Source organism: Sinohyriopsis cumingii, chromosome 7 (genome assembly GCF_028554795.1).
Source record: "Sinohyriopsis cumingii isolate HCF-2022 chromosome 7, ASM2855479v2, whole genome shotgun sequence".
NCBI classification, from domain to species: Eukaryota; Metazoa; Mollusca; class Bivalvia; order Unionida; family Unionidae; genus Sinohyriopsis; species Sinohyriopsis cumingii.
The window spans coordinates 88,715,891-88,743,328 of NC_142967.1; the positions used below are offsets into that span (position 1 = coordinate 88,715,891).

At 35.9% G+C, this 27,438-nt stretch overlaps 1 protein-coding gene across 3 annotated transcripts in view; it reads right to left on the minus strand.

The window, feature by feature from the left end:
- LOC149795676 (BTB/POZ domain-containing protein 16-like) overlaps positions 1-27,438 on the minus strand; it is a 263,165-nt gene that overhangs the window by 134,284 nt on the left and 101,443 nt on the right. For all 3 annotated transcript variants that reach the window (XM_089965525.1, XM_089965523.1, XM_089965524.1), the window contains 4 exons: positions 25,953-26,067; positions 19,922-19,991; positions 10,421-10,483; positions 827-894 (listed from right to left, as the gene is read on the minus strand). In XM_089965525.1, coding sequence (XP_089821651.1) covers positions 827-894; positions 10,421-10,483; positions 19,922-19,991; positions 25,953-26,067 — 316 coding nt within the window. The remainder of the gene's footprint in view (positions 1-826; positions 895-10,420; positions 10,484-19,921; positions 19,992-25,952; positions 26,068-27,438) is intronic.

The window sequence follows — 27,438 nt, forward strand, 5'->3', positions numbered from 1 at the left end:
GTGCTAATAATAGTAACCATGTGATGAGTGTAGATGTATTAGTGCTAATAATAGTAACCATGTGATGAGTGTAGATGCATTAGTGCTAATAAAAGTAACCATGTGATGACTGTAAATGCATTAGTGCTAATAACAGTAACCATGTGATGACTGTAGATGCATTAGTGCTAATAATAGTAATCATGTGATGAGTGTAGATGCATGTGCTAATAATAGGAACCATGTGATGAGTGTAGATGCATTAGTGCTAACAATAGTAACCATGTGATGAGTGTAGATGCATTAGTGCTAATAATAGTAACCATGTGATGACTGTAGATGCATTAGTGCTAATAACAGTAACCATGTGATGAGTGTAGATACATTATTGCTAATAATAGTAACCATGTGATGAGTGTAGATGCATTAGTGCTAATAAAAGTAACCATGTGATGACTGTAGATGCATTAGTGCTAATAATAGTAACCATGTGATGAGTGTAGACGCATTAGTGCAAAAGTGAAGACTAGCATAAAAGTACCATGGACATCTTGAAGGGTTAGCAGCCAATCAAATCGTTCCCCTTATGCTATTAAGTCTACAGGGCTAACTCCTCCATAATGCTTTATTTATAAATATTTCACTATTAGGGAAACATTTTAACTATAAACTACAAAAATGCTTATTCTGGTGGAGTCCATTCATGGATAACCTAACAACAGAGTTGGTTGGCAATCATATGGAAAGTACAGTCCTTTTGAAAGTGAAATTTGATGGCCTGTCAAAGGCCACCAAATGGACTATACTGATAATTGACAAAAGGAAATATAGATTTATATTTACACACCGATTAGACTTTATAATCTTCTGTAGCAATCCAATGGGCAGCTCTCTCAGTTGAATTTGGTTGGATAACTACAAATAAGAATAAAAAGGTCATTTATTCTGTGTATATAAATAACTGGACTTTAAGAACTGTTTTTGAAGTTAAGACTGAAGTTCAAAATCAGACTATTTACCTCGAGTAACTCTGGATTTTGAAATACATTTAATATAGAAGCTTGCAAATTAGAGCCTCAGTGCGAGCTAAATGCTCGAAAGACACTGTTTCCATAACAGGTAATCAGAAGTTTTAACTCTTAAATATGCTATGAAAGACTCAAATCAGATGCATCTCAAAAAGCCATACTTCCACTATAACTATTAGCATCTCAAAGTGGCCCCACTAACTACAATTTGCTAGGCAAGCCTTAAATAGAACTGTTATTCAGCAGATAGTAAAGAGAATAACTTCTGTTGGAATACCAAAGTTTGAAGATTCAAGGGCCATAACTCTCCTAATTAATGATTTGGAATGCTGGAAGTCCAATTAATTAAGGGACCATAAATTCCCTAAACAATGATTTGGAATATTGAAGCTGAATGCCAAATTTGGCTGAAATCCAATTCATTCAGGGCATGGTCACTATGAAGCTGAATGCCAAATTTGGTTGAAATCCAATTCATTCAAAATATCATCACTATGAAGACATTTGCCAAATTTGGTTGAAACCCAGAAAAGCTCAATAAAGTTGTGCTGTGAAAACTAAAGTCTGGAGGATGGAAAATCATTCGGCCATAATTCCAGTAAATTCTATTGTGGATTGCTAGAAATTGTTGTTGTTTTGGGTTTAACGCCATTTATCAATGCAAGATAGGCTATATGTGGTGGCCAGAATAACTGGTGGAGGATTAATCAGAAAAAATTAAAGTAAGAACCACCAGCCCATAGAAAGCTTTCTCACATACACACATTGGCAAAGCTTGAGTCTCAAACCCACATGGTGTTGACATGACAATGATCAGCAAAGGCAAGCAATTCAGACCACTTGCCACTCAGGGCCACCCAACAGCTGGAAATTCAATTAATTCAATATAAAGCCATTGAAATCCAGCAAAGTTTAGTAAAGTTCTGTTGCAGAAACCAAAGACAGGAAGATGGGCACTCTGCAGTCCATAACTCTTCTAAAGAATTTTATCAAGGGCCATAACTCTATCCAAAATGAAGCTAATAATGTTGTTGTTGTTGTAGGGTTTAACGCCATTTTTCAACACATGATAGGCTATACATGGCGGCCAGTATTAATGGTGGAGGAATAACCCGGGACAACCCCGGAAAGAACCACCGACCCACGAGAAGCTACTGGCAAGCTTTCTCACATACCCACATAGGCTGAATCCGAGAATCGAACCCACGCAGACAGAGATGAGATGGCAGTGATCCGTAAGAGAGAGTGCTTTAGACCCCACGGCAACTCGGGGACCCTGAAGCTAATGAAACAAAACCCATACAAGGCATGTCTAGACAATGTACACACCAAATTGCAATAGAACTGCATGCTGAATGGTTGAATCATGTTGGTCACAAGCATCAGCTGTAATGGAGATTTAAAGCTTACTAAAAATGGACCATAATGCCATCAAAAATAGACCTAAAAGGAGTAAACTGTTAAAAGGCACAGCTGCATGTAATAGGCAATTCACCTACCAAGTGGCAGCGAGTTATGTATAAGGATTGCAAATATATGCTTGTTGCAAGAAGATTGAATGGACAGACAGACAGACAGACAGACAAGGTTATTACTTTGATCTGCATGCAAGTCAGGAGCTTAAAATCATAAAATGATTGATTCCAGTACAAGCAAGAGTACCATAAACATCACATTAGATGCACCATCCCCCACTTTTTCTTTAGTCATAACAAAACTGACCTTTGACCCCAAAATCATTTGATATCTTCCTTACCCAAAGTGCAATCCATTCATAAAGTTTGGTTCAGGACTGCAATGTAAAAATAATGTTATTTTACTGAGACAATTTTTCTTCTTTGAGTCAGTGACCTTGACCTATGACCCCAAAATCAACAGGATTCTTCCTTACCTCAAGTGCAAGTATTTAGAAAGTTTGGTAACAATAAATAATGGAGGACTCAAGTTACTGTGTCAAATTATATGTTTCTTCTTTCAGTCACAGTGACCTTGACCTATGACCCCAAATCAACAGGATTCTTCCTGACCTCAAGTGCAAGCATTCAGAAAGTTTGGTAACAATAAATAATGATGGACTCAACTTACTGTGTCAAATTACATGTTTCTCTTTCAGTCACAGTGACCTTGACCTATGATACAAAATCAATAGGAGTCTTCCTTACCTCAAGTGCAAGCATTCAGAAAGTTCCGTTAACAATAAATAATGGAGGATTCAAGTTACTGTGTCAAATTACATGTTTATTCTTTCAGTCACATAGACCTTAACTGTTTACCTTTCCTCATCCCAAGGGCAAGACATCCACAAAACTTGGTAACTATGGAAACTTGAATTATTGTGTGGAAACTTGGTAACTATAGATGGTGGAGAACTTGAATTATTGTGTGGAAACTTGGTAACTGTACATGGTGGAGAACTTGAATTATTGTGTGGAAACTTGGTAACTAGAGATGGTGGAGAACTTGAATTATTGTGTGGAAACTTGGTAACTATAGATGGTGGAGAACTTGAATTATTGTGTGGAAACTTGGTAATTATAGATGGTGGAGAACTTGAATTATTCTGTGGAAACTTGGTAACTATAGATGTTGGAGAACTTGAATTATTGTGCGGAAATTTGGTAACTGTACATGGTGGAGAACTTGAATTATTGTGTGGAAACTTGGTAACTGTAGATGGTGGAGAACTTGAATTATTGTGTGGAAACAAAATTGGTAACAGACAGACAGACAGATGAAGTGGCAGACATCATAACATAATATGCTCTACTGTATGGTGGGAATATAAAAACATGGAAAGATAACAGAATTCCAAAATTAAAGCTGATTAATTAATTTACAACGATATACTGGTAAACAAGCTGACATAACATAAAATGAAATTTGGACAAAACCTATTTGCTCATGATACAGAATTTAACAAGGCAAATATGTTCAAAACCAGCAAAAAAAGGAATTTTTTAAAAATAATAGCAAACACAGAATAGCCAATTAAAAATAAATATGTTCACCTGAGAATTACTAAAGTATTTAGTTCTATAAAAATACAAGCAATACAACCAATGGTTTTCAAAAAGATAAACTATCACCTTTGTATTCTTTAACATGAGGGAACATTTCATTTTTAAATGTCTGATTCAAAATCTTTCTTTGCTTACAAAAAGATTCCAATGTCAAATGCTTGATTAATTAACGTACTAAATTGACCCACTGCTTTTTACAATTCTGACCAATTTTCTTTTAGAGCTTATTCTGACAAGTTCATACTTACCACCAACCCCCCTTTCCTATAAATATTAGAAGGTAGGTTCCCTAAGGATTTTCAATGGAAAAAACAATAGCCCCCACTTAGATGAATAATCTTTAAGCAGTACCCAAGTGAAAGTGTAATTGAAATTTCAGTGAAATTTTGCCAAAATTTCTGAAAATATAAGCGAGGTTTTGTGATTGTAATTTCATTGAGATTTTGCAAAAATTTATGAATTAATGAAATTTCAATAAAAAAATTATCATTGAGAAACTGAACGTTAATGATACAGAAAATGAACCTTTTACTCCATTTCAATGTAATTTATTTTTTGTTTCTTGTACAGTTTTAAAATTTTCAGCGAAACATATTTCCCATTTCTGATAGTTCTAATTTTACTGTTCATTTTGAGATCAATAACTTCTTTCCACATCTTTCCTTGTTAGTTTTTGCTTTCTTTATTTAACATGACTTGGATGTACCTGCCATCAGGCACCAAGATTGTTTTCTGTTTTAAAACAGAATTCTGCTTTTCTCCTGACCTGAATCTCACTTTCTTTTATATGGACAGATTTTTTATATCGTATCCAAAAATGTTTTTAAAAATTGGTCTGTTCAGTCCCATTGCACAATGATCCTTATAATAGTATTTTTCCATATATTATTTAGCTGATGATGGCTGTAAGGAGTTTTCCCATTGGTCAAATGTGTGTAGTTGCCCAATGAATCTTCATGTAACAGAAATTGATGGGAACAAGATTGCTTGCCAAACATGGTGTTCTGAATTTTTCTGCCTGACATGAGTCTGAATAACGGTTTGAAAAATTTGTAGAAATGAGACTGGCTTGAATGCAAAGTGGATGGGAATGTGATTTGAACTACAATTACCAAGTAGATGGGAATGTGATTTGAACTACAATTACCAAGTGGATGGGAATGTGATTTGAACTACCATTACCAAGTGGATGGGAATGTGATTTGAACTACAATTACCAAGTGGATGGGAATGTGATTTGAACTACAATTACCAAGTGGATGGGAATGTGATTTGAACTACAATTACCAAGTGGATGGGAATGTGATTTGAACTACCATTACCAAGTGGATGGGAATGTGATTTGAACTACAATTACCAAGTGGATGGGAATGTGATTTGAACTACCATTACCAACTCTACAATAGGGTCTAATGTGCTGAATGAGAAGTTATATAATTCCAAACGGATTCACATCCAGAATTTAAGAATGGACAATGTATAGATCACTGGTGGGGAAATTATAATATTGTTGCCAGATACCCATGTCTATCAAAGAAGGTCATATCTTTGCAATGTTTTCATGACCCACAAATAGAATCAACTTTCATTAACACGGGTGTTATTATTGTTTATATTAGCAAAATATTCTAGCTGTGTTAGAATTCTGGGTAAAATCAGAGTAATTAGATCATGATAAATGTTTGTCATGGCTGCTTATGGATCAAGGAGTCATTCAATCAATCACAATATAATCAGTTTGTACATTCAAAAGTCGAGTCTGCAGTAAAACTCCCATATCTCATGGATGTCATATAATTATAACAGCTTTATAATTTTGTTTCATTTCTATTGAAGTATTACATTGGTTAATGAAGTGCTGTATAATCCATTATTTCATTTGAAATGTCTGTGAAAAATTACTGAAACTTCAGTAAAATACTATATATAGTAACTCTGAAATGTTACTATTTACTCAAATTCCAAATCAATGAAATTCAATAGACTTGAAAACCCCTCCTAGCAAGATACCTACCGTTATTGGGGGTCAGGTAGAAAGACCTAGATCATTTGGTAAATCAGGTTTAGAAATAGGTTCAGAGAGTATTGTTGGACATGAGGATGTTGATGACAAAAATGAGAATGTTGTATTTGAAGGTGTAGTTAGACGTAGAACAAGGCGCTTTTATGTGGGTGGCATTGGCGTCAAATCTACTGCTGAAGGCCTCGGTAAATTCTTGAAAGAATACGATATAGATCCGTTATCCATAAAGTTTATCCACAGTAGACGTAATTGTCTATCGGCCAAGCTGACTGTATATAATTCAGACTGCGACACTGTTGAAAATGATGTAACATGGCCAAAAGGTGTTTATGTAAGAAGGTGGTATGGGAATCAATCTTGGCGAGACAGGTTTAGCAATCGCGATCAGGAGGCAAATGAAGGTGCAGGATGCGATATTCTGTGACTAGGGTGACAGTTAATTGTTCATAAATTTGCCATTATGTTCTGTCGTAAGTTAATGTGTTTTGTCATCTTTGTCATTTTAGTCCTGCTTTCACGATGCATAAGTATTAATATGCCTATATTGCAAGTTAATATGAATCTTAATATACTGACCTGGAATGTTAGAGGAATTATGTCCTCTGCTCTTAGCTTTAGTGCAATGCTGGATAAATATAATGTTGACGTAGCTTGCGTAACTGAACATAAACTATTACAGCACATACTTCCATTTTGCGATACTATTCGTTCTGATTATAAATGCACTGCTAAGGCAGAGGATATTTCCTCTAATTGTATGTTAATAAAATGTGGTAAAGGAGGAGTTGCAATCTTCTGCAAAACTTCTCTCATGAGATATGCTAACTTTATAGATGAAGTTAATAGTGACAGAGTTGTTGGCATAGAATTCAAATTTCCTGATATGCAAAATGTATATATTTTTTGTGTATATATGCCGACCCTATTATATGGCATAGATTGTTACAAAGCGCAAATTGAGTTGATTCAAAATCTCTATGATCAGTACTCACAGCTGGGGGACGTGTATTTTACTGGTGATTTCAATGCAGTAGCTGAACCAGCCACTTTCAGAGATTACAAAGATAGAGTATTTCATGAGTTCTTGCGATATAATAATCTAGTGAGTGCTGGACATTTAATAATATGCACTGGTTCCCGCTATACGTTCACCCCAGCAAGAACGATGATTGATCATTTTGTACTGTCGGATCAATGCATAGGTAGATTACGAAGTGTGCACATTGTTTCAGATCACGAAGAGCACGCGATATCTGACCACCTCCCTATCCTTACTTCCCTTCGTACAGTGACCTGTGGGAGAGACTTCAGACAGTCTATGAAGAGAAACAACATAGCCTGGAATAAATTAAACGCTGATATCTTGAAAAACTATCAATCTGAGCTGGACCTTCGCCTGAAAACTTTAGATATAGATACTATTTCGGACAATGTTGATAGCTTTTACCAGCACATTGTTAATGCAATACAGCAGTCAAGCGACATCGCGCTTCCAAAGTCTAAATTCAATTATCATGCCAAACCATATTGGTCAAATGAACTCAAAGAAGCACATAAACTTCAAAGACAAGCTAGGTATACTTGGATAAATGAGGGAAGACCGAGGGGTAGTCAATTTAATTCTTACAGAGAATATAAAGATAAGAAGAGAGACTTTAGAAACGTTCAAAAACTGGCTGTGGAAAAATATATGGGGGAGGTGTATGAAGAAATTGAAAAAGCACATGAATGCGATGTAAGACACTTTTGGAAAATGATCAACATTAAGAGAGGGAACAATACAAATTTTTGTCAGGAACTATCAACTGATGGAGTTTGTGTCCGTGATGATGATTCCATCGCAAATGGCTTTGCTAGATACTATGAGGACATTCACACGCCGAATTTAAACCATAGTTTTGACGGAAACTTTTATGAATTTATAGAGAGAGAATTAAATCGGGGTCTACAGGACGAAGTAAGCCATATCGAGGCCTTACAGACCAGTATCAGTTTAAATGAAGTAAGAGAAATCATTAAAGGTCTAAAGAAATCAAAAGCATCGGGCCATGATCAAATTTGCAATGAACATTTGATCTATGGCAGCGACTACCTCATCGAGTGTATGACAATTTTATTTACTCGGATGATTGATCAATCTTACATACCTGTAGATTGCAAAAAAGGGTTAGTAATACCACTGTACAAAGGTAACAGAAAATCAAAGAACTCCCTCGAAAGTTACAGGCCTGTTACTTTACTGCCTGTTATCTACAAAACCTTTGAGAAAATTATTCATGAACGTTTGGTAACTTGGCTCAAAGATACTAATTCTAGTATACCCAGTTCACAACAACATGGTTACCAAAAAGGTTTAGGCTGCACAACAGCGAGTTTTGTGCTGTTGCAATCAGTACAATATAATGTAAACATGGCTTCACGGGTTTTTGCTGCTTTTCTTGATACAAAAAAGGCATTTGATACCGTGTGGCACGAAGGACTGCTTTTTAAATTATTCACGTTGGGAATTACGGGTAAATCCCTTTTGATATTTTTTAACATGTATACAAATTTACAGAGTAAAGTTCTTGTAAATGGGCAATTTTCAGATTGGTTCTCAATTGGCCAAGGAGTGAGACAAGGGGGTGTTTTGTCAACCTTGATGTACACAATATTTATAAATGACTTGCTGCTACAGTTAGAAAATAGTGGATTTGGAGCAAAGACTGGATCCTTAGCTGTGGGAAATCCAACCCTAGCTGATGATATTTCACTTTTGGCTATATATCCTAGCAATCTACAAAAGCTGTTAGATATAGCATACGACTACAGTAATAAGTGGCGATTCGAGCTTAGTGTTACAAAGTCATACATTATCATTTTCGGACCCCAATACAAGAATTTTATCAATATGAAATGGTATCTTGGCCCGTCATGTTTGCCGGTCACCGATTCGGCAACACACCTGGGTCACCGGATTAACTCAAAGCTGACGTCGCATGACGCAATACTCGATGCATGCAAGAAAGGGAAAAAATCTTTTCACGGTCTGTTTGGTATTGGCATTAAACCGAATGGTTTAAATCCTTTGGTTGCTGCAAATGTAATTAAAAAGGTAATTTTCCCTTCAATGTTTTATGGAAGTGAATTATGGTGTAACATTTCAAAAAGTGACCTCGCTTTATTGGATAAAACTCTGAGGTATTTTGCCAAACATTTACAAGGTTTTCCAATACATACAAGATCAGACATTGCCCTGGGAATGCTAGGATGGACATCAGCGCAGTCCGAAATTGATAGAAGAAAATTGATGTTTTTACACAGATTGTGTTTGATGCCTAACAATGTACATACTAAACGTGTGTTTAACGTTGCGTTATTTCACTTCATTCTGAGCGGATGCATGTCAAGCTGCGGGTTAATTTCAAATTTATATTATACCTTAAAGAAGTTTGACTTGCTCGGGTATCTAACTGATTATTTACATCATTCTGAAATTCCAGATAAACATAATTGGAAAGAAATTGTAAGGTCAAAAATTGTTGGTCTTGAAAATAGCCTCTGGAGAGTTCGTATGTCTAATCAAGCAGATTTTGATAGGTTCTCTTCGATACACGAATACTTACGACCTGCCTCAGTGTGGCAGTCGGCTAAAACTAGACAACACACTAAGGTATTTACATATGTAGCTAAACTATGGGCTGCTGTTCCACAAACACAGCTTGATATGTGTATTAGATGTGGGAATGTTTATACAGACTTGATACTTCATTGTTGTGTTAGTTGTCCTTATATGTCGAACTTTCGAAATTCTTTCTGGGATTTCCTTACTGATAAATTTCCCCTGAGCCTGCACATTACGTTATTTAATGCAGAAGATGAGCTGCAACTACAATATCTTTTAGGTAAAAGGTTACCATCAGGAGTAATCGACAAAGAAAACTCCAAGCTATTCGTCCTGTATGCAGCATACTTTGTCATGCAGTGTGCAGCTATCTTCTGTAAATAAGGTACTGAAACTTGCAACTTATGAGTTGACGAACACTTTGTTGAGTGATATTGTGTAAGAATTTGTATTCCAATATAGAATTTTTTTTTTTTTTTTTTTTTTATATATTTATTGATTGTATTCAGATGATTTATTCTTATATCATGTAATCTTCCATGGAAGGAAATAAAGATGATGATGATGATGATGATAATGAAAATTTTTTTGTCAAAATTCTAGTGAAATAAACATTTTAGTAAATTCTCAGCAAACTTTTTAGTGAAATCTCACTAACATTTTGACCAAACTTTTCAGTGAAATTAAAAGATATTTCATCAAACATCAGTCACATTTTCACTAGGATACAACTGAACTATTGAAATTTATGCTAGAATATCCTTACACAGGGAATCAAATTCAGCTCAAGCCATCTTTCACAGGTAAGTACAATATGCTCCTGCTGGTACTGAAAAAAAAAGAAATAGAAAATAAGGCAATAACTTGATTCTAAAAATACATTTTTCATATAAAAAGCTGACTTGCACTTTGTTCTCTTCATTATTTTGTTGGGACAAAGTGTCATCGCTGTATAATAATATGAAGAAACATGTCTATTATGGAACCCCTTTTATATGGACTATTTAACATATATTTTCTGGAACCCCCCCCCCTTTATATGGACTAGTTAATATGTCTATTTTGGACCCCTTTATACAGAATAGTTAACATGTCTATTATGGACTCCTCTGTTATACGGACAACTTAACATATCTGTGCTGGCAAATCAGGGTCTATGATGTTTATTTTGCTGATCATTCATAACAAATTGCAAAGACCCAGAGCAGCCATTATATTATGTGATGGTAGATCTGGGTGTATGTAGCTTGCAGTGACTGGATTTAAAGTGCATATGGTAAAAGCTGTCATATTAAATCCAAACCTATGAAGCACATCTGCTCATACAGCCAAAATTAATTTCTTGCTTTCAATTAAATTTAACCTCCATACAAAGGCCACCTGTTCCAAAAAAAGTTTATAAAGTCCATTGAGTGTCATTTATAAAGTCCGTACCAGTCACCACACAGATACTGCAAAATCACAACTTATTCTTGGTTCTTTGAAGTATTTTTGTTAGATGCAGAAACAAAATGTACCATAAATTACATGTGAGTTGCTTCCTCTGCCAGTGCCAATAATTCTACACACAATCAAGGATAAGACACAAGAATGTGCTAACTGGTTCCATGAGGGAACTGGTGCCAACCCTACACTAGTTCCATGAGGGAATTGGTGCCAACCCTATACTGGTTCCATGAGGGAACTGGTGCCAACCCTATACTGGTTCCATGAGGGAACTGGTGCCAACCCTATACTGGTTCCATGAGGGAAATGATGCCAACCCTATACTGGTTCCATGAGGGAACTGGTGCCAACCCTATACTGGTTCCATGAGGGAAATGGTGCCAACCCTATACTGGTTCCATGAGGGAACTGGTGTCAACCTTATACTGGTTCCATGAGGGAACTGGTGTCAACCTTATACTGGTTCCATGAGGGAACTGGTGTCAACCCTATACTGGTTTCATGAGGGAACTGGTGCCAACCCTATACTGGTTCCATGAGGGAAATGGTGCCAACCCTATACTGGTTTCATGAGGGAACTGGTGCCAACCCTATACTGGTTCCATGAGGGAAACGGTGCCAACCCTATACTGGTTTTGCTGTATTACAAATATATATTTTCATGGCTAAAAAATTTCACAATTTCCAGATCTCCAATAATTCCGCAGCAATTAAATTTTTAACAATTGTTGCTGCTCATTACCTGATTTCATACAAAATATGCAATCACGGCTATTTTACTTAGATAAGTGTGATCTTGTTTAAATGCAAGAAAGTAAAAAAATGACAAGTGAAAAAAAGTTTCATTATTATTCAATAAATACTGTGATATTTCTTTAATGATCTAATGGCCAAGTAGCACACACATTCCATGCAATGAACTGTTGAACATGATCAAATTTTAGTAAATTGATGGAAAGGGCCTACAGTCATCACAAATATCGATAAATCATTGGAAAATGTAACAAATAACTCCTGAAACAAAATTGTTCATAAAGCCCAAAGATATATTTTCAATTTTAACTTATGCCAAGAAATTCAAAACAAAATAGCTATTTATTCAAGTGATTGGAACTTCTACAGCCAGTAAAATGTCCAAGCAGTGTTGTTTTTTTCTTCTTTTTTTCTGATAACAAATGTGTATAAATTGCCATCAGAACCACTCTCCCTACTAGAACCACCTCCATTACCATTAAAATGTCATGCTCTTGTCAGCACCATTACCACCTACATCACCATGACACTGTCATCCTATCATCAGCACCACTACCATCTACATCACCATGACACTGTCATGCTATCCTCAGCACCACTACCACCTCCATCACCAAGACATTGTCATGCTATCATCAGCACCACTACCACCTACATCACCATGACATTGTCATGCTATCATCAGCACCACTACCATCTACATCACCATGACACTGTCATGCTATCATCAGCACCACTACCACCTCCATCACCATGACACTGTCATGCTATCATCAGCACCACTACCACCTCCATCACCATGACATTAACATCATCATATTCATCAACAACTACAACATCACAAATCTCTACACTTTATTACAAACTGCCTAATGTGAAAAATGACACTAACCATCCCAGTCCCAGATAGTAACACAGAAACATCGGAAAAACCATCCTGCCCCCAGTAAAATTTATCCGAATCTGAATTGTGATACATTACACTAACCATCCCACCCCAAACAGTAACACAATTATTAGAATCTGAAATGTAATACATTACACTAACCATCCCACCCCCATATAGTAATATGATCATTAGAATCTGAAATGTAATACATTGCACTAACCATCCCACCCTATTACAGTAACACATTGATTAGAATCTGAAATGTAATACATTACACTAACCATCCCATGCCCATAGAGTAACACGATCATTAGAATCTGAAACGTAATACATTGCACTAACCATCCCACCCTATTACAGTAACACAATGATTAGAATCTGAAATGTAATACATTACACTAACCATCCCACCCTATTACAGTAACATGATCATTAGAATCTGAAATGTAATACATTACGCTAACCATCCCACCCCCATACAGTAACACAATCATTAGAATCTGAAATGTAATACATTACACTAACCATCCCACCCTATTACAGTAACACGACGATTAGAATCTGAAATGTAATACATTACACTAACCATCCCATGCCCATAGAGTAACACGATCATTAGAATCTGAAACGGGCAACATCATGTGTCCTCCTGTTATGCAATGATAGATACAGATATATGCAGTTTGATTTATAGATATTAAAATATATAATTGAAATTCAGATATATAAACATCTGAATTTGCTATATCCCCCTATGAATCCTACAAAAGAAGCCAAGAACAAAAATATGCCTCTGTAATATCATTAACATAAAATTCCACTCAATATCGTAGGCTGAGACAGATGCAAGGATGAGACAGAGTAAAGGACATATGCAAAGATGAGACAGGGTAAATGAAAGAAGCAACGATGAAACAGAGTAAATGAAAGATGTAAGAATGAAACAGGGTAGCTGAGAGATGCAAGGATGAGACAGAGTAAAGGACATCTGCAAGGATGAGACAGGGTAAATGAAAGAAGCAAGGATGAAACAGAGTAAATGAAAGATGCAAGGATGAAACAGGGTAATGAATAGATGCAAGGAGGAGACAGAGTAAAGGAGTTACAGATGCAAGGGTGTGACAGGGTTAATGGTCAGATGCAAAGGAGGAGACAGAGTAATGGAGTTACAGATGCAAGGGTGTGACAGGGTTAATGGACAGAAGTAATGATCATACAGGACAATGAACAGATGCAAGGATCAGACAGTAAAGTACAGGTGAAATCATAAAACAGAATAAAGGAAAGATGCACAGATAAGATAGAAAAAAGGACAGATGAAATGATGAGACAGAATAAAGGAAAGCTACAAGGATGAGACATTGTTAGAGGACAGATGCAAGGATTAGACAGGGTTAAAGGACAGATGCAAGGATCAGGGTAATGAACAGATGCAAGGATGAGAGAGGGTAACAAATAGATGCAAGGATCAGGGTAATGAACAAATGAAAGGAGGAGATGGAGTAAAGGAGTTACAGATGCAAGGATGTGACAGGGTTCAAGGACAGATGCAAGGATGTGGCAGGGTTCAAGGACATATCGTAGCATCATTTATTTTCATGGGACTCAATTTTCATTGTTTTGTTTTAAGTTTGTATATTAGTAAATACCTAATTTCATTGTTTTGTTTTAAGTTTGTATATTAGTAAATACCTAATTTCATTGTTTTGTTGTAAGTTTGCATATTAGTAAATGCCTAATTTCATTGTTTTAAGTTTGGATACTAGTAAATACCTAATTTCATTGTTTTGTTTAAAGTTTGCATATTAGTAAATGCCTAATTTCATTGTTTTGTTTTAAGTTTGCATATTAGTAAATACCTAATTTCATTGTTTTGTTTTAAGTTTGCATATTAGTAAATACCTAATTTCATTGTTTTGTTGTAAGTTTGCATATTAGTAAATACCTAATTTCATTGTTTTAAGTTTGTATATTAGTAAATACCTAATTTCATTGTTTTGTTTTAAGTTTGCATATTAGTAAATACCTAATTTCATTGTTTTGTTTTAAGTTTGCATATTAGTAAATACCTAATTTCATTGTTTTGTTTTAAGTTTGCATATTAGTAAATACCTAATTTCATTGTTTAACCTCTACAAAAACCCATTGAAATAATAGAAAAGAATTAAACTATGCTGATGCAAACGGAGGTCACTTAAGCGTTTAAGACAATACTACCATGTACATGAGCAATAAAGCAAAAACAAGTTCAATACTTACACCGTGTTTTCATCTGAGTAAATAACATCAAAAAGGAAGTTGATGCAGGCAACAACACTAAAACAACATTACCATCTCTATGAGCACAAATAAAACTCCTGTAATGACCAATCACCTGTACCATGGTTTTGTCTGAGTGCTGAACATGACGGGAATGTGATGCCACCAAAGTGTGAAGATGCTAAGTAAATTGAATTACAGAGGAAAATGAATCCTTTGTTTGTGTCAGCTCCATGTACAAACCAATTTCAACCACTAAGTTGACAATACACAAAGAGTATAGACAAGTATTTAAATCACACTTCCATAATTGGCATGCTAAATGGGTCATGCAGGCCATCAATTGGCATGCTAAATGGGTCATGCAGGCCATCAATTGGCATGCTAAATGGGTCATGCAGGCCATCAATTGGCATGCTAAATGGGTCATGCAGGCCATCATGAAAATGAAAAATAATATTGGTGATTATCAGTTCACTGTATAAGTAAATCTTGCCACCTCATTATTCAAGTCAATTCATGCTGAATGGATAATTGTAGCTCAATCACCAATGAGAAAAGGATCAGACCTAATTATTAGTGGATGTGAAAAAGTTGGACTCGTTTAATTCTGTAATTTGGGGATTATTTACTTGACAAGCATTTGTGTGCACCATGAGATTTGAATGACACCATACTGATTCAGTGTTTTCTTCCTAACTCGGTAAACTGTGAGCTTTAATTCTCTACTGTAATTAGTGTATATATATAGTGTATCATTATATACAGAGCTTTAATTCTCTACTGTAATTAGTATATACATAGTGTATCAATAATAGTTTTTATACTCTACTGTAATTAGTGTATAATACAAAGTGTACTATTATATATAGAGTATTAACTCCATATGCCAAGACAAGGCTTTGACATACCTGGCTGGAGTATTAACTCCACATGCTGAGACACAGCTTTGACATACCTGGCCATGTGCATTGACTCCATATGCCAAGACATGGCTTTGACATACCTGGCTGGTGTATTGACTCCATATGCCAAGACATAGCTTTGACATACCTGGCTGGAGTATTGACTCCACATGCTGAGACACAGCTTTGACATAGTTAGCTGAAGCATTGACTCCATATGTCAAGACAAGGCTCTGACATACCTGCCAGGAGTACTGACTCCATATGTCAAGACAAGGCTCTGACATACCTGCCAGGAGTATTGACTCCATATGTCAAGACAAGGCTTTGACATACCTGGCTGGAGTACTGATTCCATATGCCAAGACATGGCTTTGACATACCTAGCTGGAGTACTGACTCCATATGCCAATACATGGCTCTGACATACCTGCCAGGAGTATTGACTCCATATGCCAAGACAAGGCTTTGACATACCTGGCTGGAGTACTGACTCCATATGCCAATACATGGCTCTGACATACCTGCCAGGAGTATTGACTCCATATGCCAAGACAAGGCTTTGACATACCTGGCTGGAGTACTGATTCCATATGCCAAGACAAGGCTTTGACATACCTGGCTGGAGTACTGATTCCATATGCTGAGACATGGCTTTGACATACATGTGTGACACATTTTGCATTCAGTAAGCATGTTAACATGTGCACACTCTGCATTCAAAAAGTGTGTTAACATGTGTGACACATTTTGCATTCAGCAAGCATGTTAACATGTGTGACACATTCTATACAGTTGGTATGATGGAGAGTTACAGCACATGCATTTAGAACTATATGCATATATATGGAAAGCTGTCGATTATATCAATTTCAGTGTAATTAATAGTTATTTACTGTTCAACCAGAAAAATTTTGATAATATCAATTTCAGTGTGATTAATAGTTATTTACTGTTCAACCAGAAAAACATGTATTTTTAAAAGCTGGTTGCCCAGAGTCAAACATGGATTTCCCAGATTTGTCTACCCCTGCATTTATTCTGCCCAGATTTGTCTACCCCTGCATTTGGTCTGCCCATAATAGGATGAATTTGCATGTGGATTTGTCACTGATGACATTTCCTTACAAAATCCCAAAGAAGCATGCAACGGTCTGGGGATTTTTGTTTCCCCTCTGAGATCATTCACTACAGTGAAGCTGTTGAAAAAAACGAGTATGCCCTTTCTATAATGCAAAATCATCTACCACCAATGAAAATGCTTTCAGTAAGGCTTTCATCTCGAGGATACTGATATGCGTGGATTACACTCTACTTGCCCCATGAAACAGTGGAACCCCAGCCCATTGCTCTCATACCTGTGTTTTTTGGAGGCTGAAAGGGAACACTCACTGCAAGCCAGGTTTGGTTATCCCATGAAACAACCTGCAAGGAAACATTCACTGAAAGCCAGGTGTCACAGTGGTTATCCCATGAAACAACCTGCAAGAAAACATTCACTGCAAGCCAGGTGTGGTTATCTCATGAAACAACCTGCAAGGAAACATTCACTGAAACCCAAGTGTGGTTATCCCATTTGTTATGATGGGACCTCCTGATTGGATACTGGTATTGTTTGTTTGTACGGGCAAAGTTTCGGTCTCCAATGGGGCAAAAGTTATTATTTGAAATGGTCGCATGAGTAGGTGACCCAGGATAACGAGGTCTGCTTCCAAAATGAATAGGCCCAGCAGGTGAAGATGTGGTTCTTTGCAAGCATTAAAGCCACCACGAAAATGATTTTCAAAACCCATTCCTCAGGGAGACATACTATGTTCAGATGAACAATTCTTGTGAATACCCAGGGACTGATGATGAGACCAAACTGGAGTGTTCTATATGTCTGAATTCAAACTGAAGGAACTTCCTGAAGGACTTGTGAATTGGGACATGTAGGTAAGCATCTTGCAGACTGTAAACTCTGGGGCAGGTTTAAAACCTACCTTTCCAATTTTCAACTATGGTGCCCACTCATAATGATCAAAATAGATGATGTCCATAACTGGGCGAAGAGTGGCATTGGCCTTTGACACCAAGAACAGTCTTGAATTGTGTTTTATAAATAAACCAAAATAATGTTGATATATTAGTGTAGCCAGAAAAGCTTCACTTTATAACTATGATGTGGACGTTGCTAGGCAACAACAGTATCTTGCTGAAATTACCTGTAAAGCAAGGGCCCTGGCAACAGCCTATATAGATAGTCACTTTTAACTCACTAAGTGGACATTATTTCACTAAACAATATCTATAAAAAACTTACCTGCATGTATCTGAACATACGTGGAATTTTATGGAGGAGACATGTGCACAACGTCAATTAGAACTTACCAAAGTGGATGCTACAAAACAATTATAGGTTTCTATAGGCAATAAAGATCATATAGGTTTCTATAGGCAATAAAGGTCATATAGGTTTCTATAGGCAATAAAGGTCATATAGGTTTCTATAGGCAATAAAGGTCATATAGGTTTCTATAGGCAATAAAGGTCATATAGATTTCTATAGGCAATAAAAGTCATATAGGTTTCTATCGGCAATAAAGGTCATACAGGTTTCTATAGGCAATAAAGGTCAAATTGGTTTCTATAGGCAATAAAAGTCACTCAAAGGACTATAGTTTATATTACATACCAAACTTAGTATGTATTGTTGAATACGTCTGTGTGTTGAATTTTTAGCATAGCTTTAAAAAAAATTCAGTCATACTGCTACGATGTCTACAGTGTGACAGTTTATACTGATGTCTAGTATCGGGGCATTATGCAAAAAACGTGTAATATGATGTCCCACCCAGTCACATTATCCTGACACCAGGCTTACCAGTCCATACAGTAGCCTCTTAATGCTGAGCACCAAGCAAGGCAACTGTTAGTACCATTTTTTATGCATCTTTGGTATGACTCAGCCAGGATTTGAACCCACAACCACCTGCATCCGAGGCAGATGCTCTAACCACTAGGCCACCAGAGCAGTCATTAAATATATGTACTAGCAGCCTGTGCAGGTAACTACAAAAGGATACCAAACATATATAGTTTACAACAAAAGTTGTAAGTCTACAATAGACAGAAAAACTTTGTCTCAGATAGAAAAGATCAAGAAATAGCGGGAAAATAGATGGAGTATACTTCTTCAAGATAAGAACTCCAACTTGCTATAAAATGGAGTACAAGAAACTTGGGCCATTGGTTTTGTGAGGTCTCTCAAGACAGCATGCTACCCATGAGGTCCCTGAAGACAGCATGCTACCTGTGAAGTCCCTCAAGACAGCATGCTACCTGTGAAGTACCTCAAGACAGCATGCTACCCATGAAGTCCCTCAAGACAGCATGCTACCTGTGAAGTCCCTCAAGACAGCATGCTACCCATGAGGTCTCTCAAGACAGCATGCTACCTGTGAGGTATCTTAAGACAGCATGCTACCCATGAAGTCCATCAAGACAGCATGCTACCTGTGAGTTATCTCAAGACAGCATGCTAGCCATGAAGTCCCTCAAGACAGCATGCTAGCCATTAAGTCCCTCAAGACAGCATGCTAGCCATGAAGTCCCTCAAGACAGCATGCTACCCATGAGTTATCTCAAGACAGCATGCTACCCATGAAGTCCCTCAAGACAGCATCATACCTGTGAGGTATCTCAGGACAGCATGCTACCCATGAAGTCCCTCAAGACAGCATGATACCTGTGAGGTTTCTAAAGACAGCATGATACCTAGCATAAACAGAGGTTCTAACTGACTAACAAACCCTATATATAAGGGGAGATCACTTTGTCTAACTCCCACCTGTGTGGGTAGACAACTTTTAGCTTCCACAGGTAATAATGTTAGAATGGGAGGACTGGATTTCCAAGATAGTGGTTGTACTCCTAAACTATTAGAATTGAGTAGTATATTTGAAGAAAACAAAATCAGGAAAGACTGATAATAAAAAATGATTGCAGATAATACAGTAATAAATGAATGCATTACCTTTGATGCCACCTGGTGATATTTACACACAGTACTGTGAGATATGTCCTTTAGCATTAGTTTGGCACACCTACAAGGAAAAAAATAACCTAGTTTTAATACTGAAAGCCTAGTGACACCGTTAAATACAAAATTCTAGTGAGACTCTTTAACCCTAAATTCTAATGACACTATAAAAAACACTTCTTTAATTATTTGGAATATATTTTTGTATTTAAACTTAGAAAAGGTTCAATGTACTTGTTTTTTGGGAGGATGCTGCTCTTCCCAAAACACATGGAGATGATAAAACTTAAAAAAGTAATATCTAAAATTATATCATCAATCCATGAAGTCCTTAGCAAAGCACTAACATTATATCATCAATCAACAAAGTCCCTAGCAAAGCACTAACATTATATCAATCCATGAAGTCCTTAGTAAAGCACTATTTAACACTGTATCATCAATCCATGAAGTCCTCAGCAAAGCACTAACACTGTATCATCAATCAACAAAGTCCTTGGCAAAGCACTAACATTGTATCATCAATCCATGAAGTCCTTAGCAAAGCATTATTTAACATTTTATCATCAATCCATGAAGTCCTATGCAAAGTACTATCAAAGATATCAATCAATGAAGTCCTTAGTAAATCACTATCTAACATATCAATTCATGAAGTCCTTTGCAAAATACTAACATTATATCATCAATCAACAAAGTCCTTAACAAAGCACTAAAATTGTATCATCAATCCATGAAGTCCTTAGCAAAGCACTAACACTGTATCATTAATCAACAAAGTCCCTAGCAAAGCACTAACATTGTATCATCAATCCATGAAGTCCTTAGCAAAGCACTATTTAACACTGTATCATCAATCCATGAAGTCCTTAGCAAAGCACTAACATTGTATCATCAATCAACAATTTCCCTAGCAAAGCACTAACATTATATCAATCCATGAAGTCCTTAGTAAAGCACTATTTAACACTGTATCATCAATCCATGAAGTCCTCAGCAAAGCACTAACACTGTATCATCAATCAACAAAGTCCTTGGCAAAGCACTAACATTGTATCATCAATCCATGAAGTCCTTAGCAAAGCATTATTTAACATTTTATCATCAATCCATGAAGTCCTATGCAAAGTACTATCAAAGATATCAATCAATGAAGTCCTTAGTAAATCACTATCTAACATATCAATTCATGAAGTCCTTTGCAAAATACTAACATTATATCATCAATCAACAAAGTCCTTAACAAAGCACTAAAATTGTATCATCAATCCATGAAGTCCTTAGCAAAGCACTAACACTGTATCATTAATCAACAAAGTCCCTAGCAAAGCACTAACATTGTATCATCAATCCATGAAGTCCTTAGCAAAGCACTATTTAACACTGTATCATCAATCCATGAAGTCCTTAGCAAAGCACTAACATTGTATCATCAATCAACAATTTCCCTAGCAAAGCACTAACATTATATCAATCCATGAAGTCCTTAGTAAAGCACTATTTAACACTGTATCATCAATCCATGAAGTCCTCAGCAAAGCACTAACACTGTATCATCAATCAACAAAGTCCTTGGCAAAGCACTAACATTGTATCATCAATCAATGAAGTCCTTAGCAAAGCACTAACATAATATCATCAATCCATGAAGCCCTTAGCAAAGCACTAACATTATATCATTACTCAATGAAGTCCCTAGCAAAACACTAACATTGTATCATCAATCAATGAAGTCCTCAGCAAAGCACTGTTTAATATTATATTATCAATCCATGAAGTCCTTAGAAAAGCACTGTTTAACATTATATCATCAATCAACAAAGTCCCTAGCAAAGCACTAACATTATATCATCAATCTATGAAGTCCTTAGCAAAGCACTATTTGACATTATATATTATTAAGTCCTTAGCAAAGTACTATCAAACATATCAATCCATGAAGTCCTTAGTAAAGCACAAACACTATGTCATCAATCCATGAAGCCCTTAGTAAAGCACTATCTAACATATCAATCCATGAAGCCCTTAGTAAAGCACTATCTAACATATCAATCCATGAAGCCCTTAGTAAAGCACTATCTAACATATCAATCCACGAAGCCCTTAGTAAAGCTCTATCAAACATGTCAATCCATGAAGTCCTTAGTAAAGCACTATCTAACATGTCAATCCATGAAGTCCTTAGCAAAGCACTAACATTATATCATCAATCAATGAAGTCCCTAGCAAAGCAACAACATTGTAGCATCAATCAATGAAGTCCTTAGCAAAGCACTATTTGACATTATATCACCAACCCATTAAGTCCACAAACAGTACTATCAAACATATCAATCCATGAAGTCCTTAGTAAAGCACAAACATTATATCGTCAATCCATGAAGCCCTTAGTAAAGCACTATCTAACATATCAATCCATGAAGCCCTTAGTAAAGCACTATCTAACATATCAATCCATGAAGCCCTTAGTAAAGCACAATCTAACATTATATAATCAATCCATGCAGTCCTTCAAAAGCAAAACTTAAATTTGCAATAGAAAGGGGTTATGAAATGGAATGGCATAGAGAAAACACAATAAGGGATGGAATGGCTGACAGAGATTACACTATATATATGCCCCCTCTACAAATGTAACTGGGACATAAGATGTGCATGCAGTATGTGCTCTATAAATGTAACTGGGACATCAAATGTACATGCAGTATGTACTCTATAAATGTAACAGGGACATCAAATGTACATGCAGTATGTACTCTATAAATGTAACAGGACATTAAATCTGCATACTGTATGTACTCTATAAATGAAACTGGGACATTAAAGCTGCATACTGTACGTACTCTATAAATGTAACTGGGACATTAAATCTATACAGTACGTACTCTATAAATGTAACTGGGACATCAAATCTACATATGGTATATACTCTATAAATGTAACTGGACATTAAATCTGCATACTGTATGTACTCTATAAATGAAACTGGGACATTAAAGCTGCATACTGTATGTACTCTATAAATGTAACTGGGACATTAGATGTACATGCAGTATGTACTCTATAAATGTAATGGGACATTAAATCTGCATACTGTATGTACTCTATAAATGAAACTGGGACATTAAAGCTGCATACTGTATGTTGTTGTTGTTGTTGTTGTTGTAGGGTTTAACGCCATTTTTCAGCACAAGATAGGCTATACATGGCGGCCAGTATTAATGGTGGAGGAAGAACCCGGAAAAACCCCGGAAAGAACCACCGACCCACAAGAAGCTACTGGCAAGCTTTCTCACATAACCACATTAGCCGAATCCGAGACTCGAACCGATGCAGACAGAGGTGAATGGCAGTGATCAGTAACGGTGAGCGCTTTAGACCACTCAGGGCCCCCATACTGTATATACTCTATAAATGTAACTGGGACAGTAGATGTACATGCAGTATGTACTCTATAAATGTAACAGGACATTAAATCTACATATGGTATGTACTCTATAAATGTAACAGGACATTAAATCTGCATAGTGCATATACTCTATAAATGAAACTGGGACATTAAAGCTGCATACTGTATGTACTCTATAAATGTAACTGGACATTAAATCTGCATACTGTATGTACTCTATAAATGAAACTGGGACATTAAATGTACATGCAGTATGTACTCTATAAATGTAACTGTGACATTAAATTTACATACAGTATGTACTCTATAAATGTAACTGGGACATTAAATCTATACAGTACGTACTCTATAAATGTAACTGGGACATCAAATCTACATATGGTATATACTCTATAAATGTAACTGGACATTAAATGTACATGCAGTATGTACTCTAAAAATGTAACTGGGACAGTAAATGTACACAGTATGTACGTGCTTGTAAGTTGAGTCCAACTGCAAACAACACAGACCCAGATCTGTCATTGTATAATCTGCAAGCAGATCAGGGTCTGTGTTGTTTGTTCTACTAATTACTGATAACAAACTGCACAGACCCAGATGTGCTGGAATATTATGTAATGGCAGATCAGGGAATAATGAAACAAAAGATTGAAATGTTAAGTTTTTTGATTTGATGTAAAAAGAATTCAGATATAATAGAATATTACTTTACAGTAATTACTGATTAAATTAAATTAATCCACAAAAATGTGTAATAATATGTTTTAAAGTACATTTTAATACGTGGATTTTAAGATTGTCTCTTGTATCATGCCATTACATCAATGGTGATGTCAGATCACAATTTATTGTCTAATATCAAACATAAAAAATGGATTTACCAACTGTCATACTGATGAAATCTTGTTAAGAAACCTCATGGGGAAATAATTCTCATAAATTGTACTTTCATCGGAAAATCCAGTTTAATCCAGTTTTTGTGACCTGTTAGTGCCATAACCAAATATATAAATAGGAGTATTTTGAGGATAACAGAGCTTCTTTGTCCTGTGAAATGGCACCTAAAGGGACAATTTTCTATATATCATCCTTTTTTATCCATTTCTGAACTCCTGAAGCAATGAGCAATGTAATCCCCTTAAATGCAATGAGTAGTGTACATCCCCTTAAATGCAATGAGTAATGTACATCCCCTTAAACACAATGAGTAATGTACATCCCCTTTGATGCATTGAGTAATGTACATCCCCTTAAATGCATTGAGTAATGTACATCCCCTTAAATGCAATGAGTAATGTACATCCCCTTTCATGCATTGAGTAATGTACATCCCCTTAAACACAATGAGTAATGTACATCCCCTTTGATGCATTGAGTAATGTACATCCCCTTAAATGCAATGAGTAATGTACATCCCCTTTGATGCATTGAGTAACGTACATCCCCTTAAATGCAATGAGTAATGTACATCCCCTTAAATGCAATGAGTAACGTACATCCCCTTAAATGCAATGAGTAATGTACATCCCCTTTGATGCATTGAGTAATGTACATCCCCTTATATGCAATGAGTAATGTACATCCCCTTTGATGCATTGAGTAATGTACATCCCCTTAAATGCAATGAGTAATGTACATCCCCTTTGATGCATTGAGTAATGTACATCCCCTTAAATGCAATGAGTAATGTACATCCCCTTTGATGCATTGAGTAATGTACATCCCCTTAAATGCAATGAGTAATGTACATCCCCTTTGATGCATTGAGTAATGTAAATCCCCTTAAATGCAATGAGTAATGTACATCCCCTTTGATGCATTGAGTAATGTACATCCCCTTAAATGCAATGAGTAATGTACATCCCCTTTGATGCATTGAGTAATGTACATCCCCTTAAATGCAATGAGTAATGTACATCCCCTTAAACACAATGAGTAATGTACATCCCCTTTGATGCATTGAGTAATGTACATCCCCTTAAATGCAATGAGTAATGTACATCCCCTTTGATGCATTGAGTAATGTACATCCTCTTAAATGTAATGAGTAATGTACTCTAAATCTTAAACAGAGCTAAAACCTCAAAACTATACATTTTTAGAGGACAGTCAGGTTTGGTATTTTTAAGGCACATCAATACAAGTAGGTTATGAAGTACCAGCTATTGGAGTAAATTGCATTTCCCATTGACACACTACAGTAGTTGACCCAGACTGATCCAATGGTTGGAGTCATTGTGATTCCTTCCTACAGTACAGTGTGAAATACTTCTGCAAAAGATATTTGAGAAATACTGACTTTGAAAATTCAGGGTTAAAAAGTAGCCTATTCTTGCCCAACCTCTAATCTCTCTAAGGTAATAACTTTAACCTGACAAATTTCTCTGAAAATATGCTATTTGTATCACGATCTTTTAACACTGAACTTATCTGCACTAGACTTTGTAATGAATCCATACAATAGTTATCATTTTTTTCATCATAAATCAAGAGAAAACAGATGTTGGCAAATGATATTTGCAGCTCAATTGTCTTCACTGATCTGACTATTGATTTCCCAAAGCTTTCATTTGCTTTTTCAGTTGCCAAGAGATGAAAAGATCCATTAGTTACCCTTCTACAAGAGCTTTGAATCCTAAAATTGATGCCGCTGCCAAAACACCTGCTACTTCTCCTGCATCAACACAAATGTCATCATGGTAAAGATTGCCAAGGGTTATTGCCAATGCTGAAAAATAGACAGACAATAAAATTCAAACAAGGAAAATATTTTATCTGCCTTGAATATACCAGAAAAAAGTCCTTTAATTATAAGATAAGAAAAGAAAAATGTCAACACACAAAACAAAAAGTAAGATAAATTTTATATTAGTAGATCATACCGGTTATTACAAGTTTTATACTAATGATAAGGAGGCTGTAAAAATCCTCCAAGCCAAAACCTGCTCAGTTAAGAGACCCCACCACAGAACTTGCAGGCTGACAAAGAATTTCTCCATCTATAATTAGAAATAAATTAATAAGTGCTTTGTGGCTCATAAAGAAAACTAAATCTTTTGATTTTACATAGAAACTTTTAAAGCATTAATTTGAAGAAAAAAATTAAAGATGTGACTTTATGAAATGCCACTACCTCAATATATGATAGAAATGACACTACCTTGGTATGTGATAGACAAAATTGACATTATTTCAGTATGTGATAGAAAGAAATGACACTACTTCGCTATGTGATAGACATTAATGACTTTATTTTGCTATGTGACAGACAGAATTGATGCTACTTTGGTATGTGATTGACAGAAATGATTGTGTTTGTCTGTGTGTGTGTGATTAGGACTTTTAACATAGCTTCAACAATTTTTCAATCATATCGCTACGATGTCTGCAGTGTGACAGTTGACAGTGATGTCTAGCAGACATGTAGCATCATGTCCTACCCAGTCACATTATCCTGACACCAGGCCGACCAGTCCTAACACTAACCTTTTAATGCTGAACGCTAAGCGAGGCAGCTGTTAGTACCATTTTTAGTAAATCTTTGGCATGATTTGGTTGGGGTTCGAACCCATGACCTGCCGCTTCTGAGGTGGACACTCTAACCACTAGGCCACCAGAATGGAGTATTGACAGAAATGATACTATGTTAGTATATGATTGACAGAAATGATACTATGTTAGTATATGATTGACAGAAATGATACCATGTTAATATATGAGTGACAGAAATGATACTATGTTAGTATATGACTGACAGAAATGATACTATGTTAATATATGAGTGACAGAAATGATACTATGTTAGTATATGATTGACAGAAATGATACTATGTTAATATATGATTGACAGAAATGATACTATGTTAATATATGATTGACAGAAATGATACTATGTTAGTATATGATTGACAGAAATGATACTATATTAATATATGACTGACAGAAATGATACTATGTTAGTATATGATTGACAGAAATGATACTATGTTAGTATATGATTAATGGAAAAAGGAAGCTATTGATGTAGTGTTCCAATATGGAATATAAAAAGACATTATTTTCTTTTCTAACAAAGACCAGGAACAATTTCTGTTAAAGC